The sequence below is a fragment of the Temnothorax americanus genome, unplaced genomic scaffold (genome assembly GCF_048541705.1).
Source record: "Temnothorax americanus isolate GAGA-0224 unplaced genomic scaffold, ASM4854170v1 Scaffold29, whole genome shotgun sequence".
In the NCBI taxonomy this organism is placed as follows: domain Eukaryota; kingdom Metazoa; phylum Arthropoda; class Insecta; order Hymenoptera; family Formicidae; genus Temnothorax; species Temnothorax americanus.
The window spans coordinates 2,050,990-2,069,417 of record NW_027509432.1 but is presented as its reverse complement, the minus strand read 5'-3'; the positions used below and the strand labels follow the sequence as shown (position 1 = coordinate 2,069,417).

Here is an 18,428-nt window from a genome sequence, read left to right as displayed (position 1 = left end):
GAAACAAGAGGCAGCCATATCGTATCGGGACGCCGCGCCGAAGGGAAAGAAATTAGGGCGAAATGGCTCGTCTTCCTGATTCGGATCTCGTCCTTGGCGAACTCCTATTGAGACCTGCCCGCCCAATTAGGAAATTTCGAAGCAAGGCTGTTGTTTCTCGTTCGATTTCACAGCGAAGGGATATACGCGATGACACGACTGCACGCTTCTGAATTAATTTTACTCGAGACAGTAAGCATCGAATAAAATTAATCAAGTTTTCTTGCTTTCGCAAAGATAAGATAAATATAATCAATATAATTATTTTATATTAGTGCTATCAATATGCAATGCCACTATTTCTTTTTATATAACAGAAAACATCCGAGTAATAAATCTTCAATAATTTGCTCGAGCACAGAATAGAATAATAATTACAAAGAAATTGGCAAAATAAATTGAATATTGAGTATTTCTGGATTATCTGGGTTAAAATAATTGATTACTTGCTGGATATCTCGAAGACACGATTAATTCACCGCGAATACTGATAGCGCTATTATTACGCGGTGTGTCATAAGGAACTTTTTTTTAAATATCAATTACATCATTGTAAATCTGGCATATTCGGATATCATTTATCGCCGTCGTGACATGATTTCCACGATTAAATTTGATTAATCTCCTACGGAGATTGGGAATAATAATATGCGCAACGCATTATGAAAATTATACGAAACTTTAATTCTAAAAGTTTTAATTCTAATTAATTTGAGAAACAAGTTTTTAATTGATCTTAAACGAGGAACGCACGTGTGCGAATTATATTTTGATGACGCAAGCCTTCTTCCTCGAATTAGATTAATTACTATGTCCATAAGCAAGCAGAGGAGAGCTCGATAAATTATTAAACGCGATTCTAATGTATACTATGAATCAAAATCGCGTCTAAGATATGTGTATACTTCTAAATAGCCTACAAGCAATACACGTATCGTATTCGGGACGGGAGAAAGAAACGATCGCGTGAGGGGTTTCATCGCGATTATATCTTTCTCCGTGCGGTGATCTGTGCTAGAAACTAACGGAGGAGTTGAATTAGAAAATCCGAGGTGCCAGAAAGGTTGAGATAACGATCCCAAGTGTCCACGTGTCACTGTAGTTAATTAAGCACTGTTTAAGCTATTAGTCTTACCATTAGTCGTAGCGCGTTCGATAGGCGTTGTTTGCTGTATGTATATCTCTCGTGATCCTCGTTGCCTGTTCTTCGTTGTCTCAACGCCGTTGTGAGTTTTGGCACTCGGACGCGTTTGTAATTTGACTCGAGCCGAGAATCGTCCGTATACACGCTGGCGAACATTCCATACATTTACGGTGCCGCTTCCTTTCGTTTCACACGCATCCGCGAACCGTTTCGTTTTAGATTAAAACTAGGGATGCAAATATCCGGAAACGATATCATTCCTGTACATTCATGTTCGATGATGCCTCAATATCCGTGGAATATAACTTTTCCACGGTTTCTTTTTGCAGAGGCAGCATAACGCGTTAACGTTTTCAATTACTGAAAAGTCAAAGCGTGGCGCAAATTCGCTTTAAGAGAAAAGAGACTTTAGAAAATTACTGAAGAAGGAAGAACGCAAAAACTGTGATTAAATGTAGACGCTAACTTGTATATTTTTATCTCTCGCATATTTTTATGGTTTCGCCGAAAACGTTACAACGAGAATACTCGCAGAACGCGACCGTAGAGATTTTGTAGTGCTATTTTATGAGAATTTTATGAAAAAGCCGATTGAGAGCCTTACGAAAAGGTGTTATATTTTACGGAAGAGAGCGATTCTCCAAGCAACATTCGTTGCAAAATTATCTCCGCGTCTTGAGATATAGAATATTTTGATATATCGTTAATATATCTTGCATCCCTAATAGAGATCTATACGCACGTGTGTGCGGAGATTTAACCCCTCGTTCCAACGCATTTTTAACGTACCATCTTTCATCCTTATCGTTAAGTTAAACCGTTAATTCCTAATCTCGATTGTAGTTAATAATTCGTTGCGTTTAAAACGAGAAAACGGGGGGTTAAAAAGTGCATTTGCTACGCGCTGGCACTCAACTGTCAACGTCGCATAATACTTTTATATTTTACTGCCACTGGTGATAAAATACGTGTATGCATGTGTGTGCATGTTTGTGCGATTCTGACAAAACGAGAGCAGTGAAGAAAACGGCTCTTAGGAATCGTTTCATTTGCGTTTAATGCGTGCTGAAGAGAAATAGTGATGTTTGCAGGCAATTTAGAGGATGGCATGATAAGCTTCGCAACTGACAAAAAAAAGATAATTTTAGAGGAGTTTGTAAGTTCATGCGCACTTTCGAGAAAAACTGATAATAAAATATTATCAATATATAGGGTACATAAATACATAAACACAAGGTAAATATCAAGTGCAGTTATATATAAATATCGCTATTTTCTCTTTCTCCTAGCAAACTTTTTTATTTTATCGATGTTGAAAATCGCATGAACTTATAGACGTATAATTATAATAAACAAGAAAGAAAGAGGGGTTTCGCTCGATGCGTTTCTCTTGGCAGGATTAAACGGTGTTCGATCTTTGGGCGCGCCTGTTCTTCTTCAAGATATGATATATATTTAAGTCTCGATTTCTTTCGTATATACGAATAACGATAGATGAAAAATTTCGATTTTAATTTTACTCTAGGACTCGCTTTTCCCTTTGCTCTTAATTATCCCGGCGAAAAGTCTTTTTTTATTCGAATGTAACAGCGATATTTTTATTCTGTATCTTGCATCTTTAGAACTTCGTTTTTTAAGAGCGGAAGGTAGTCCTCGGTCCACCGTTGCACATATCCGTAGCAGAGTTGTTCTAGGACCAAAAAAACAGTGTGTTTTTTACCGAATATTCATAAAATGAGATCTCGCCTAATTGAAGGGTCATCCTAATTTCCTATAGTTTTAGTTACCGCAGTATCGTATTTAAGAGGCAGCTCGGCGATTCGTCCGTTCCACTTCTAAAAATTAGATAACTTAAATTAGAAAGTATAGAGTTGTGACATTTTTTATTACAATAGCTTTTAGTGGCGTAGCGTAAAACAGAGCTCATTGTCGCGATCTTACTTGACAAGACAATAACTTTCTTTCGCGAAACTTGACCACGTGTTTTCACAATCGAAAGGCGAATTGTCGACGCTGCTCTCTCGCCGCAAGTGATAATTTCATAGCTCTTCGTCATTTTAGCTATATTTTTATGGGACACGTTTCGAGAATCATAAATCATCAACGCTCCTCAGGATGCCTGCAGGCGCGCGGAATCACGTAAAGTAAAATACTGAACCGGTTTCTATAATTACATTGTTAAAACGCGTCTTAAATAATCATCCTTGATTATATCATATATTTAAAACTCCGTGCCATTTTTAGTCGTTATTAAATGTCACACGATATTATAATATTTGATAAATCTTTAAGTTAACCTTTACGAATATCATTATTATTCAAAATAAAAATAATATTTTGTAAAAGTAAAGAACGCTTTTAATGAAATTTTAATAATCATTGTAGATTGACTATACAGATTTTGATAGAAGATATTTTTACAATAAACAGGTGCCAGCAGGCATTCTGACTCGTGACAATAAGGCATCATTGAATTGGTCGATAGTAAAATTAAGTGAGAAAGAGAGCGAAAGACACAGAAAACAATGACAAGAATATTATCAATATGCATCTTTTATATTAATTCTTGTGTTTGAAGCCTGTAATAAGTGCGTTTGGGTCGATTTTGGAAGATTGACCTATATCGATTAACGACGATTAAATGTAAAGCGTTATTTTCTCGCGTTACAGATTAACAATCATGCAAATTAAGAACTGTAGCTTAGGATCTGAGCACGTAAAAAAAAGTGGGAAAGAAAAAAATATATATATATGTATAAAGAGCGAAATGTGACAATATATTATATTGTGTAAATATCTGTGTATTGATTATGCAATCTCCTCACTCGTGAATAAAATCGGTCTCGTTGACGTCGCGGGAATTCAACTGCGACTTTTTTGCGAATCATCCTTCAACTGCGAAAGGAAAGTAGATAACGGTGAGACATTGACGAGATTACGAGTCGAGTCTGATTATATAGATGCATGTCTATATTTGCATGTGTATAAACATATAAGTTATAAATACAGTAGATATCCGCGTATTTATAACTTACACACAATAATATATATATATATATTTATATGTATAGTATTTATAGCTTTTTTCTCCACAGCAATCGTATCGAAACACAACGTATCGAAATTGTAAAAAGGAAAGAAGACAAGACTATTCATTTTTGGCTTTCCGTGGAACAGAATGCTATTTTTACATTTTCCTGTTTCGGGGCTTCTTCTCCGAGGATTGTCGACTTGCGAAACGAATCGAGGTATCGTCGGCCTACTTGAAACTTACTGAAGACGTTTAAAAGAAGCGTTTCGAAGGCATTCAATTGTTTGCAGAAGCGCGCACAGTTGCTAAAGTCGCATAGTAAAAAACGTCGGAATCTATCGCGAGGATTCCACAGGTATAAGTATTAAAAAAACGAATTGATACAAACGTGTCGAATTGCCAGTCAATCATTGCCTGACGATCGTTCGCCCGGCGATTGTTCTCCGATACCCTTTTCCTTCCCTCGAACGATCAAATCGGAAGAATGCAAGCGTACAAATAATCACGCATGGCCGCTGATTAATCAACTTAATTAAGCGTTTTAAATTGATCATTTAAGGCGCTTAATTGGGTTCTCGGTTGCTGCGGCTTGTCCTTCCGTCGACAGCGTAAATTAAACGTATGTAAATGCGTCTTACGCGCGGAAGTTTATTGAAACTCGCCTGCCTAAAATATCGCACTAATCTACAGGACGACGTCACGATAATTACATACTAACTCTGCGGCGAGCTGATTTGCAGCAGCCTCCTGTTGCGACGACACGACAGCTTGACAAAGGCCTGGGCGCTTCGGGTACACGACGTTACGTCGATGCGGAAACAACTGTAAAATCAATTAAAATTGTGCGAAAGATGAGGATAAATCTAATATTTTCCAATGAATTTGTAAAAGTCATTTCTTGATTATGTTATAGCAATTAAAGAAATCGTCTTTCAATGATTGTAATTGCTCCATTACCTTCGTCGCTGAAAGATCATCATGGTGTCACAATTATTTCAACGGTCTTTGAACCGCTTATATACACCTATTGCTATTGCTATTACGCGTTAAGACCACCGCGATAAGTCAATTAATTATTTCCATGCATTATCTTGGCGCACGGCAAATACGACATCGCAAACGGAAGCGTCGAGGCGTTTATTACAAGTATTGGTGGAAACGGACGTTGAAGATGAGAGAGGAAAAGATGAATGGGGAGACGAGATATAGATACGATACAGCGATAATGTTATGTCCTGACAGCGCTCAGTTTCGCGATTTCTTCTTTCATCGTCAACCGTAAAAATGATACGTAAAATAACACGAGCAACAAGTGTAAAGCCTTGTAATAGAAATGTATTTCCATCGTAAAAATTTTACGCTTGTTGAAATTTTGTGTTTTCACAGTAAACAATACATACATCTACGTCCGTGCTTGATTAGTCTCTATCAATATTAATATTATCACTGATGTATTTACACAAGACAGTCAACCTCCTCGTGTAATGTTACTCATACACTGTTGAATTTCTAGTGCCAAATTATATTCAATTTGAGTTATTTTTAACCATTCCTAGGTCGTCACTGCTCCTACTCAGAAAGTCGTTAATTTAATTAAACCAATGAAGTTAAAATAATATTGTTTTGTGTTAAAATAATAAATTTCGACATACATGGTAGTTAAAAATAACAAAATGTTATTTCACTCAAGGTTCTACTGGTTTAAATTGTAGTATCAAATTATATTCAATTTGAGTTATTTTTAACCATTCCTATAGGCCATTGGTCCTACCCATTTATTGTTTTTAACTAAACCAATAAAAATAATAAATTTCGGCACACATGGAAGTTGAAAATAACAAAATGTAATTTAACTCACGGTATATTGGTTTAAATTTCATCCTTAAATATTTAACAGTGTATAGTGACACAAGCGGGTAGTCAATGTGATAAACGAATCGTCGTACTCGAAGTAACCGTTCACGTAATCAGCATACGGAAGAGTGTCGCGTGCGATATCAATTCGAAACCTCGCGAACTTATCATCATCTTTACGCTAATGACGGTTCTCGATTTTCTTTTTTACTCAACGGGTCGTATCTAAACGGTACGCAAGATTGCGGGGGACAAACGTCGCGCGGAAAGAAAAATACCCGAGTGTGACATATATAAAATATAATATAAAACAATAATAAACTGGTACATTCTTTTTTTGTCTACCTATGTCGATCAGTCCTAAATTACTGGCACATTTCGAGACCGCGCGGTACTCGGAATTGTCACACGCCGCCGAAATAACACATATGCGCGGTCAAACGACAGAATTTAGCTCGCTCGCATCCCGCGAGATCAGCAACCGCTTCCTGCACGTGTCGGTTGTCTCCGATCCGGAGTAATGACGGAAGCGTGTGCCCGCAAGTGTTCCTAGCTCGCTTGAAAATTCTTCCCCGCTACACACGCCTGATAGACACGAACAAGCAACATCTTATTCGGATATTTAGCTATCATCTAATTATTCCTCTCGGATACTTCTACCGTCACGTGAGGGTAGAACGAAGACGCGTTAAAGGCGTGGATAGGATGGAATGAGTATCGAACGATGACAGTAGCGCGACACGGCGAATATTAACGGGAGAGACGTACCCGTCACCTTAATCGATAATTTAACATTATTCATTACTAGCCATTAATTAATTTATTATCGATGATCAATCGCTTAGATCTGGCCTCGAACTGGGATCGACGAGAGAATTTCACGTCCGTATGATTAGGTAATAATCAGGAAACGAGAGTTATTTAATGTGATCCGAAGTGCGATTTCGATGAGATTTTAATCACAGAGAATATTTTACACACAAACGCGCGCGCGCGCGCACGCATACACATATATTAAATATCCTCTATGATTTGTGTGTACAATATTTCTAATGTTGGATCAGATCAAATAGCTATATTTCACACATATTTATACCCACTCATTCATCCACACGCACGTACACACACACACCCACTCGCGCATGTATGAATTAGATATATGTATATATAATCGCGTAAATAAAATTCTTACACAGATCCATAATAATTTAAATACGAATTGTACAAGAAAAACGAATACTATTTGCAAAAGTGTATTCAGCAGTCTATCGTATATATATATATATACCTATCTATCTACGCTACGTACACAGACAGAAAAATATATGTATATTTCTATTGGGAATAAGAGACTGTTGCGCGCTTATTTGTGCTTAGAAAAATTATTAAATAGTTTGGTATTCTTCTTGCGAATATATATATAGTAGTTGGACATCGTTATCTACAAGTATATATCTCGCGACGAATCTCATTAGAGCGCGGAATATCTCCTTTGCCCGCGTCATCATATAAATAATGCGAAACGATAGGTATGTAACGTCTTACGATAGGAGAATAATGTAAAACGGTAGGAAGTAACGCCTTAAAAAAATATTCCTGAAACGTTCGGTATACTAACGAGATTAAACAGGACACTTCGAGAAATCACAGTTAAAAGATTACGATATTTTCCACACACGGAAGAGTAAACTCGTGCGTTGCCGGCAAAGAGAATAAATAAACTATCAAATCGATAATACATTTAAAAAAAATTGTAAATACATTTCTCGCTAATTTCATTAACAATCTAATATCGTTCGAGTAGTTCTCTCCACGAGGATAAATAAATTGGAACAAATTGGCAGAAATCCATTTTTTCCGTAAAATTAAGTAATAATTTACGATTTGCTATGCAGACAGTAAATTATTAATTATTGATCTTCAAGGTAGATTTACAAATTTTTCTTAAACAGAATTAAAAATTTTTTTTTTGTTCGGCGGATATAATATACTTTCGCATTCGCGCCGGGAGAATTGCAATTTATGACATAGTGCGGAGGCGTGTGTACACGATTGCAGCGAGTTGATGACGCCGAGAAGAGCTACGTCTAAGAGCGCGACGAGCGAATTAGTAGCGAGGTATATTGATCTAGCGTTGCCAAATGGAGACACTTAGATAAGTTCGATAAAATGACAAATAATAAACTCACGATAAAACCACGCGAATAAACCAGGCTAACTAAGAACCAGCGCGGTAAATGATGCGCGAACATTTTAATTATATATTTTTATTTTATATATTTTCAAGTCTGACAAATTTAGTCGGCACGCAGTCAAAGGTTGGAAAATATGTAAAATAAAAATATATAAATACAATTTTCGCGCATCATTTACCGAGCTGGTTCTTAGTTAGCCCGGTTTATTCGTATGGATTTTCCATTGGAACCTATATTTCGAATTTCACGATAAAACGTTTACGGACGTTTACGTGACGCTGTCACCATATCGCAACATGTATTATTAACAGCAAAAATAAATTTCCATCCCGGGCGTCGTTAACGTGTTGTATAAGTTGAACCGCGAACGCGAGTTGGTGTTACCTCGTCCTAATACTAGGCAAAAAAACATCCAGAAAATAAGAAATAAAGAGTAATATATGAGAATTGCATCTGTCGACCGTTTGCAGTTTCGAGAAAACGCTTTACATCCGCATCCTTTATGACAGTGCAGTTTCGTTACGATCGAGCGTTATATCCGCATCCTTCGTGACAGTGTCTTTCAAAACGTTGTAAGTTTTAATGCCAGTTTTGGTGCATCGATTCTATCACGGTATCTTGATACGAGAAATCCATCTCACGGACGGATTAGTCCGGTATTCGAACTGAATGAAGAATAAGATTTGATTTTAATAATAAAATAAAAAGTCTGACAATTTATTAAGAGGTAAGAATCTATCATTAAAACTTTTCAGATCCACCCTGCCAGTCCAAGGATCAGAATTTTTATATTTCACTTGTGTTGTAAGACATTTAGAATCACAGCAACATTTTATTCTCTCGATTGCGTATCACGTTAAATCGCCCCCGGCACGTGCGCTTTGGAAAACACTGTTCGCGAAGCGAGCGAAGAAGCACTTGCGAATCGGATTAACGGGCACACTCGGACAGTTCGCGAGCAATTTGGCCGTTCTCCAATTGCGAGTCGTGTGCCAACGATTCGAATTCCCGTCGAAGACTTCGCTTCTGTTTCGTCACCGTGTTGAAAACGTCGCCTGCCTTCGACACGTCTCGTAATAAATCCGAACGTCGATGCATCCCGAATTCTCAATCTCATCGAGAATCTCTTACGAAACTCGACTCCCGCCGTCTAAAATAATATATCGAAGAATCGACCGAAAAAAGTCAGACAAAAATAATGAATAAGGAAATTTTATTTTTACTTTAAACTTTGCCTAACGTGATAGCGAATTTCCGTCATTTATAAAGGCGTATATTTTATGAGAATGAAATAAGTTTCTCTATAATACTTATAAAATAAGTATTATAACATCTTATATGTTATTTCCAGATAATAAAAAATTTTAATTGGAATCATTGGCTCTCCATGACAATGCTCCACCGGAGATGCCCGCAGAAACAGAATTGACTATCGAAAGAAAGACAATGCATTGATTTGGTGGAAAATGGGTTACATGGAACGAATCTACCGACAATCCTTTTAAACGATCCGATATTGCACAATTTTCTTATTTGCAACAAATATATTTTTTAAATTATCTACGTATTAAACCATCGGAAATTCTGTCGAAAAGAAAAATGTGTCTTATGGAAGACACATATCTCTTCGAGATTGATGAAATACGGTAAGTACGCTTGTGTAAATTTAGAATGAGTTATTCTTCAGCACAGTGACGTGTTATAGATTTGTGTGGCTGCGTCTATGTATCAAGTGTCGATTGAGAGACAAGGTTGTGGACGCTATAAACTTTGCCGTCAAATTTTGTTCGCCAAAATTTAGTTATACACTATTCAAAGATTTATACGACTGTTAGATGTACGTGACCAAGTGATAGATGAATACCGACGAAAAAAATCGAAGATGTTAGAGAAAATAAAAGACGAAGTTGCATCAATTCTTCACCTGATGAAAGTTGATAGATTGACTTGATAGACTGACCCCGTTTTGGTAAAATTAGCTGATATACAAAATATACAAAAATATGTATTATGTAAAGAATACATATACATGCATGTGTATATACATATTATACGAATTATAACATAATTTACATACATGAACATAACATGCACATATTTTTTTTAACATTAATACATATTCTTGTGTTCTGTATATTGTATTTTGTATGTGTCGTATTCTGCGGTCATATATGTTGCTGCAGGCATAATATTTATAGATTGAACAAAAAATTCTGTATTTATTGCCACGACCATTACGCCGAACTAATAAACTGAATGTAAATTGTAGAATTCAGTTGATACTATTAATTACGATATTAATTATTGTCGCGTGGACAACAGGCCTAATTAATCCCATCCCTAAGAAGGGCGATCTAACAAAATTTCAGAATTATAGAGCTATAACACTTCTGAGTACAGCACATAAAGTGACTACGTATATCTTGCGCAAAAAACTAAAAGATATATACGAGAACTTACTGGGTGAGTATCAGTGCGGATTAAGCATGGATAATATTCGACAGTGTGTGTCAACAGAGGCAAAAAGTCTTACGCAAATGTGATAATACAAAATGAGCAAAAGAAAAATTTTGAGAAGAAAATAAACGGAATAATGCAAAAACTGGGGTAACAGAAGAACAGGAAGAACAGAGCAACCACGGATCAATTATTCACCATGAGGTATATATTAGAGAAACTGTGGGAAAAAATATAATATAACATCGTATCACCTCTTTCTTAACTTCAGAACAGCATATGACAGCATAAAAAGAAAGGAAATGTGGATAGCGCTAGAAGAACTAGGAGTACCAGATGAGCTGGTACAGGTATGTAAAACTATGACGTCAGGATCCAAAGGAAGAGTCCGGATCAACGGTGGAACTTCGGAAGCGATAAATATAGATAAGGGAGTCAGGCAAGGCGATGGGCTGGCTCCGGTGCTGTTTAACCTGGTACTTGAAGCAGTAATGAGAAGAGCAAACATTAGAAGAAACGCTACATTGTTAAACCATAGCTATCAGATCTTGGGCTATGCGGACGACCTCGACATAGCAGGGAGAAACCTAACAGAAGTCAGGGAGATTTTCGAGGCAATCGAAGAGTTCCAAATTAATGCAGACAAAACTAAATTTATGGTAGTATCCAGATCTCAGGTAGCGAAGAGAAAAATTGGACAAAGATTAATTATAGGGCAATACTCTTTCGAAGTAGTCAGCGAGTTCACTTACTTAGGCTCAGTTATATCAGAAGACAACAATGTGAAGCAGCAGAAATCAAGAGAAGAATGGTCAAAGCATACTTCAGCCTCGCGCCACTACTCAGATCTAAAAAATTATCACGAACAACCAAAATAATAATATATAAAACTCTTATTAGGCCTATTATAACGCATACGGAGCGGAATGTTGAACGCTGAGAAAGACTGATATGGCAAACCTTGGAGTTTCCGAGCGGAAAATACTGAGAAAAATATTTGGAGCAAATAAAATAAGTTAAAACGAGTACAAGAAAAAATCTAACAACAAACTATACCAACTCTTCAAGGATGCAGACGTTGAATCACACATTAGGTTGAGCAGACTGAGATGGCTAGGCCATGTGAATAGAATGGAGGAGCTGAATCCATGTAGGAGAGCGCTGTTTGGCGAAATACACAGCGCTAGACCTGTGTTGCCATCTTGGTAGGGGCGCGCGCGGCCACCACAAATTAATGAATAGAAAAATTGAATTTATATTAATTTTCAAAGAGCGTTTCTCTTAAGATAGATCTTTATTTCACATCGCTTCAGTCTTAATGATCGAGGAGCTCGTCATCCCATTGAAAGAATCGAGGAGAATCACATTGGCGCTTGGTCAAAAGACATGAGAAATCGTGAGTATTGCAACCTAATTTCATTAACACCCAAATTGCTCCCAGTGCTTTTAACTCGAGAATCTCGAGACGATCGGCGTTCGCTCGTGCTACTTTTCGATCGTCTATGATCCCGATGTACCGTTCGGTAACATCTGTCTGTCGAAGGCGAGTAAGCTACATGGCCAAGAACTTCGGTCGTAACCGCGTTCGCGCTTCGATGATTTATGAACGTGCGCCATAGGGTTCTAAGATGGGACTCGCGGGGGCCGAAATAGAGTAGCGAGAGCTTGTAAGCGAGTGATAACGAGCTCGCACGTGAAACGGACGGGTCGTAAAAGAGTACGTGAAAAGCATGACGCTCGCCCGTCCGCATGCCCACTCGCTCGCTCGCTCGCTCGTTTTCGCGTATCGCGATAGTAAGCTACCGGCAAACGGCCACCCGACACCACCGCGAGGTAAATAAACACTCGCGTGCACTCGTGCATTTATAAACGTTAATCCGATACATATATCCGGAGGTTGCAATTGCGGAGGCGTGTGTACACGATTGCAGCGAGTTGACAACGCCGCGCTAGACCTAAAAAAAGACCAAGAAACCGCTGGTGGTGCTCGGTCCTGGAGGACATAAAAGTCCTGAGAGTAAATAACTGGAGACAGAAATCGGGTGACCGCGAGTTGTGGAGGCGAATTCTCCATAAGGTCAAGAACCTCTTTAGGCCCGTTATGCCGTAGAAGAAGAAGAATTATTGTCGCGACGTTTTATGAGACGCACAAATTAAGCCTAACAATCGCCATGTTAACAATACTCCGAACAAATTTCTCCCCATAACTCTGTACAGCTCTGTAAAAGTAATTACTTTTTATAATGATTACTGAAATAATCAAGGCTTAATTTACGAGGATCGAAAATAGTTGAAGAGTGTAGGTCAAATGTCTCTCAAATAAGTGTCAAGCAAATTTATTATTTCTGAACGTGTTCTATATATTTTCTTTTTGATATGATTAAAATTTTTTTCATGTATTAAATATAAGTATTTAATATCTATGTAAAAAAAATATTAAACACATCACATTTTAAGAAAATATTAAGAAAGACGATTCTATTTTATTTGTGTTTCTGTACATAGAGAGAACTCAAGTTTTAATAAGCGATACTTCCGCGAACGTGAGATTTGAAATCTGTTTCCCTTGTAACTCAGAACATCATTTCTGACACTTGGCTGACATTTGACGTTCATTTCTTAATATCCTTGCAATATCGGACGTGTTTAAGTAGGAAGATGCGTGTTTAACGGAACGATGATTGGCTGTAGATTGATGATTTAAGTTAACCGGTAATTAAACTTCCTCGACGTCGATGCGGCCTCAAATCATCGGTGTGTACATGTATCGTATCTTGCACATAATTTATGTGAGAAATATTCTATCTGCAACTGCTCGAAATCAGTTGCTGTAAAGTATGTAAAAAGGGTCGGTTTTGCGACGGTGTAGAAGATCACTTTTCGTCGGATAAACCGCGAGATAGCGGTTATTCGTGTGGTTTTATCGTGAGTTTATCATTTATCATTTCATCGGACTTATCTAGTGTCTCCATTTGGCAACGCTAGATCAATATACCTCGCTACTAATTCGCTCGTCGCGCTCTTAGACGTAGCTCTTCAGATTAGCCACGTTTTCTCGCGAGCGCTCGACCGCGCCGACGTAAATATATAAACAAATTCGACAGCAATATTCATTGCCCTGATCGACACTCTCGCCAACGATCTCATCGGACGAAAAGAGTTAGGCGGGCATACAGTGGAGTGGCACCATCGCGACTCGCAGAGTCGCCTGGTATTTTTGGGAACGCATCCTCCACATACCATCGTTACATCCAACCATACACTCCTCTCCATCACTATCATCCATGATCGACATCGATATACGTATCCCCCAAAATTTAAAAAAGATTTATAAGTACGTCGAAGTAATTGCAAATAATTGCACATCCATTTATATACCTAAATGTATTTGTACGTCTCAACTTAAAATAAGCCCGAAACTTAAGATTGAAGACTTTGTGCGCCATTTCATAGTTAACGAGAAATAAAATGCCATGTTGGCTACACACATTCTGAAAATCGAATTTCCGTTCATATTCAGAATATTACATGTGCCACATAATCGCGCTGTGAGTGACACAATCGTCTATCTACATATCGCCCTAAATTTTCTCTCGCCCGCGACTCGTGAATCGGGACACATCGAAGCTCGATAAAACACGTCGATACACGTTGATGGACGTGCAAAAGTGCACGTCGAGTGTCCCCTCGTTCGAGCTCGAGGGAAATATATTTGGTAACGAACGTGTCATTCGAATTTGACAGAAACATACGATGCGTCTGGTTTCCGCGTGTCGCGTTTGCTTGCCGCGTATGCGTAGCTGTACGCGCGCGCGTAGAATCGCGCGAACGCACGTTTTATCCTGGAACAGATCTTTGATCTCGCTCCAATAAACCTGAGAGGACGCCTCGGACCCGCAGTTGTTGCGATTTCTTATTATACAAACCGTACAGCCGCTTTCGGGGACAGTTACCGTGGTTTCGGATGCCACCGAGAGACAGAATGAGATCGGCTTGCTTTTAATGCAGCAGCCGCAACCAGCGGTACTCGGACGCGCGCTGTCAGCAACGTCAGAATGGCGGCTACGTCGAAATGGCGACGACGTCAATCGATTCAGACTGTTATTCTTGTTCACCGTGGATCAGCTGGCTGGCATCTCCGAGCTCTGCGTTTGCGACAGCTCTAGCAAATGGCACTCCGACAGCGAGATCTGCCTCGTGCGATCGCTCTGCTTTCTCTGTAATTGCAATGATAATAATTTCCAACATCTTTCTATAATATAATTTCAAAGTAAATTTAATAATATTATAATATTATACGTCGAAGAATATTTCACAAATGTAATTTGTAGACACAAAAAAACACCTTGATCTTTTAAGTATCTTTTTTAAGTATCCTTTAAATAGTTTTTAAAGTTCTTCAAAAACCTTTTAAGACGTAGATAAACTTTAAAGTATCTAAATTGTTTTCTCTCTTGATATCCTTTAGATGTTTTTTAAATGTTCACCGAGCTTCTCTCTTATTCGAAATTAGATTTAATTAATTTTATGAAACTCGAAGTTTCATAAAATAATTTACCTTTCTCCGGAAAGGAAAGCAACCTCTGTCATCATTATTGGGCGGTGTATGGTTTATCAATAAGTCTGGGGTGGGCGTGTTATTAGGACCTAATACGTTCAGTTCCTTAAAACACTCAGTCTCTATCATCTGCAAAAAAAAAGGAATGAAGGGCGTTAAATTGCGATTTGACAATTTCAATTCCGCGAGGTGCGTAGTAAGTGATTTAAAATCGGCAGAAGCTAAAGGTGGCTCGTGCGTAATGCGTCTTACGCAGCATCGCGGCTTTAAATAGGTACATCCACCCGAATAACGCCAGTGATAACGAGCCTCTCGCGCTGCTTCTGACGTAGGAAAACACTTTGCGCGAGCTCCATATTTTTTTATCTAAGTGCCGCTCTCCAGATGTTCCGGATGCACGTATAATATTTTCAGAAAGCGAAACAAAGCAAAAACCTCTAAAGTGCAATTAAATAACGAAACTTTATTGTTCCCTTACTTTAAGTCCAATTTAAATTTTACTTTTTCGAAATTTTATTTCAAGATTTTAGCAGACATACTTAATCTGGAATCTCACGAGAATGTTACACAAGTGACATTTTCTCATGCCTACTAAGTTAACGCCGCACAAAAAAAATACATTCTAAATATATGTATATTCAAAATATATACTCTAGAATTAAGCATTATTATAGGAGGTTATTTAATGCTTTACTTTTTATTTTAGTAAACTGTTTAGCAGGAATTTACGATTGAAACCGAAGAATGATAATTTCAGTTTCATTTAATCATTCTCTTTCAAAACTTTTTCGAAAAAATCAACTCTAAAAACTTTGTCGAAAAACATTGTTAAAATTCAAATTTATTTTAGATCACATTAATTACGTAGATTTCGACCCTACTGCAATACCATTGATATCAATATGAGCGCTTGAGACGCGTGGGCAGTCAAAGAATACGATTTACATTCACGTTATAATGGAGATCTTGTTAAGTGATCGTCTGGGTGCCACGTAGCAACAATATTATTTTTATAGGAAAGGTCAAAGGCCTTCTCTCCGAGGCGCAACGTGTCTCACAATCGGTGATCACGATACGGATGTGTGACGTATATACGGGTGATCTTACCTCATTTTGCCATGGAATGGACACACTGCCAGTGTTAAACTTGCTGTAGAAGGTGTCGTCCGTGGCGTCCAAATTGACACCTTTCACCGTGGAGAATTGCTCAATGTCCAGAACATCTTTAGCGTAAACCGCGTGAGGCTGTAACAATAAATGTATTAACGTTTAATTTTCTTGCTGTTGGTTCAATTATTTTACATATACATATTAAATCCACGCGAACATAGCGACAGTAATTCATTGTTATATAAACTAACATAAAGAATATAATAAAACAAAAATAATATTATAGCGTTAAAATTTTTAGCAATTTACACGATTTCTTAGAACCATCTCATTGTAAAACACACAAAATGTGTGTTAATTAAAAATTCATAACTATTATGGTTTATTTAGTGTATCGAAATTATATTAAATTGTTATTTATCGTACAATTTATATGTGGAGTTAATCTCGCATTTACACACCGAGTGCAAATAGATGAATAAATAGATTACATGTGAAACGAGGCTAAAGCAGAAGGAGATAAATACGAAGTCTCAATATAAGAAGATCGATCATCAAACGACACCTACTTACATCCGGCACAAACGGCGGTTCCCACATACCGGCCTCGAGCCTCTTCCAGTTCAGGCATTGAAAGAAGCTATGGAGCTTCACCTCCTTCGCCCCATGCCGCCCGCACTTGCAGCCAAGCCTGTTCTTCGGGCTCTTCTTCAACAGCTGCTGACACAGACTCTTGGCGTCCTCGCTGAACTTGGGCGAGTACCTCTCCTGATCCTCCTTGACGCGTCTGTCGACTTCCTCGCGCTTGACCTTCTCTTTGCGAACACGGAACGGCGCCTGGCCTTCAATCATCTCATACAGCAGACAGCCGAAGCTGAACCAGTCTGGCGAGAAGGTGTACTTCTCGTTGTCGATCACCTCAGGTGCCATATAACCCACCGTGCCGACCCTACCGCGCACCATGTCGCCCTCCGTAATCTCCACCGCGAGACCAAGATCAGATATCCTCACGTGACCATGATCGTCCAGCAGTATGTTCTCTGGCTTACAGTCCCTGTAGACGATACCCTGAAGATGAAGATGCTCCAGACCGCACACGACCTCGGCCGCGTAGAATCGGGCGCGATTTATGTCGAAGCCCGGCTCACAGCCCATATTGTAAATGTGAAACTTGAGATCGCCGCCGTTCATGATCGTCAGTACGAGACAGAGCGCGTCCTTCGTCTCGTACGCGTACGCGAGCGAGACGACGAACTTGGAATTGATCTTCTGCAGGATGTTCTTCTCGATCAGTACCATCGACTCGCCTTTCCGCTTCTTGATGCGCTTCTTCTCCAGTTTCTTGCACGCGTACATCTTACCGGTTGCGCGGACCTGGCAGGCGCAGACCTCGCCGAAGCCGCCCTTGCCCAGCACCCGGTACATCCGGAAAGTCTTGTACGTCACCGGTTGCGCCTCCAGCCATTTCCATTGGAGATATCTGAAGAATCGATAGGAAAAAACATCGTTTGATTATCTACAATTTTTTCTCGTTAGTATTAAATTCCCATCAAAGAAAGTTTTTCCCACAAATTTATATTAGCTATCTGCGTTACAATTTATTCATTGGCACTTTACCTGTAGAAGTAGAAGCTACTGAGAAAGGATGAGAACGGCTCGCCAGCCAGGAAGTTCTTCACAGTCTGCGCGACCTCGGTGAAGAGCTCCTTGCCGCCGGTGCTGAGTCGCTCCTCACACTGCGAGATCAGGGAATCGTTCAGGATGTCGACCACCTCCGAACCCTCCCGCTTCAGGTACTGCTCGAACAGCTCTTTCGCAAGATCGATGCGATTCTCGTCCAGCTCAATCTCGTACTTCTCGATCGAGTCCAGGAAGAGGTTGTAGCGGTGGTAGGCCGGCTTCTTGTCCTGACAGAATTGTCGAAAGAGCAGCCGCCCGATCGGCTGCTGGTCCACCACATAGCCATACCTGATGTCTGCCCGATATCGTGGATTATATTGATTACATTCCCGTAGTTTAATCCCGAATGATTTCTCGCGA

At 38.9% G+C, this 18,428-nt stretch overlaps 1 protein-coding gene across 4 annotated transcripts in view; it reads right to left on the bottom strand.

The window, feature by feature from the left end:
* Nucleotides 1-6,351: 6,351 nt before the first annotated feature.
* The window catches only part of Gprk2 (G protein-coupled receptor kinase 2), a 77,863-nt gene continuing 65,786 nt past the window's right edge, over nucleotides 6,352-18,428 (bottom strand). For all 4 annotated transcript variants that reach the window (XM_077410435.1, XM_077410436.1, XM_077410437.1 and 1 more), the window contains 5 exons: nucleotides 18,006-18,363; nucleotides 16,962-17,868; nucleotides 16,386-16,523; nucleotides 15,279-15,407; nucleotides 6,352-14,937 (listed from right to left, as the gene is read on the bottom strand). In XM_077410435.1, the coding sequence (XP_077266561.1) occupies nucleotides 14,842-14,937; nucleotides 15,279-15,407; nucleotides 16,386-16,523; nucleotides 16,962-17,868; nucleotides 18,006-18,363 (1,628 nt within the window). In that variant the 3' untranslated portion in view covers nucleotides 6,352-14,841. The remainder of the gene's footprint in view (nucleotides 14,938-15,278; nucleotides 15,408-16,385; nucleotides 16,524-16,961; nucleotides 17,869-18,005; nucleotides 18,364-18,428) is intronic.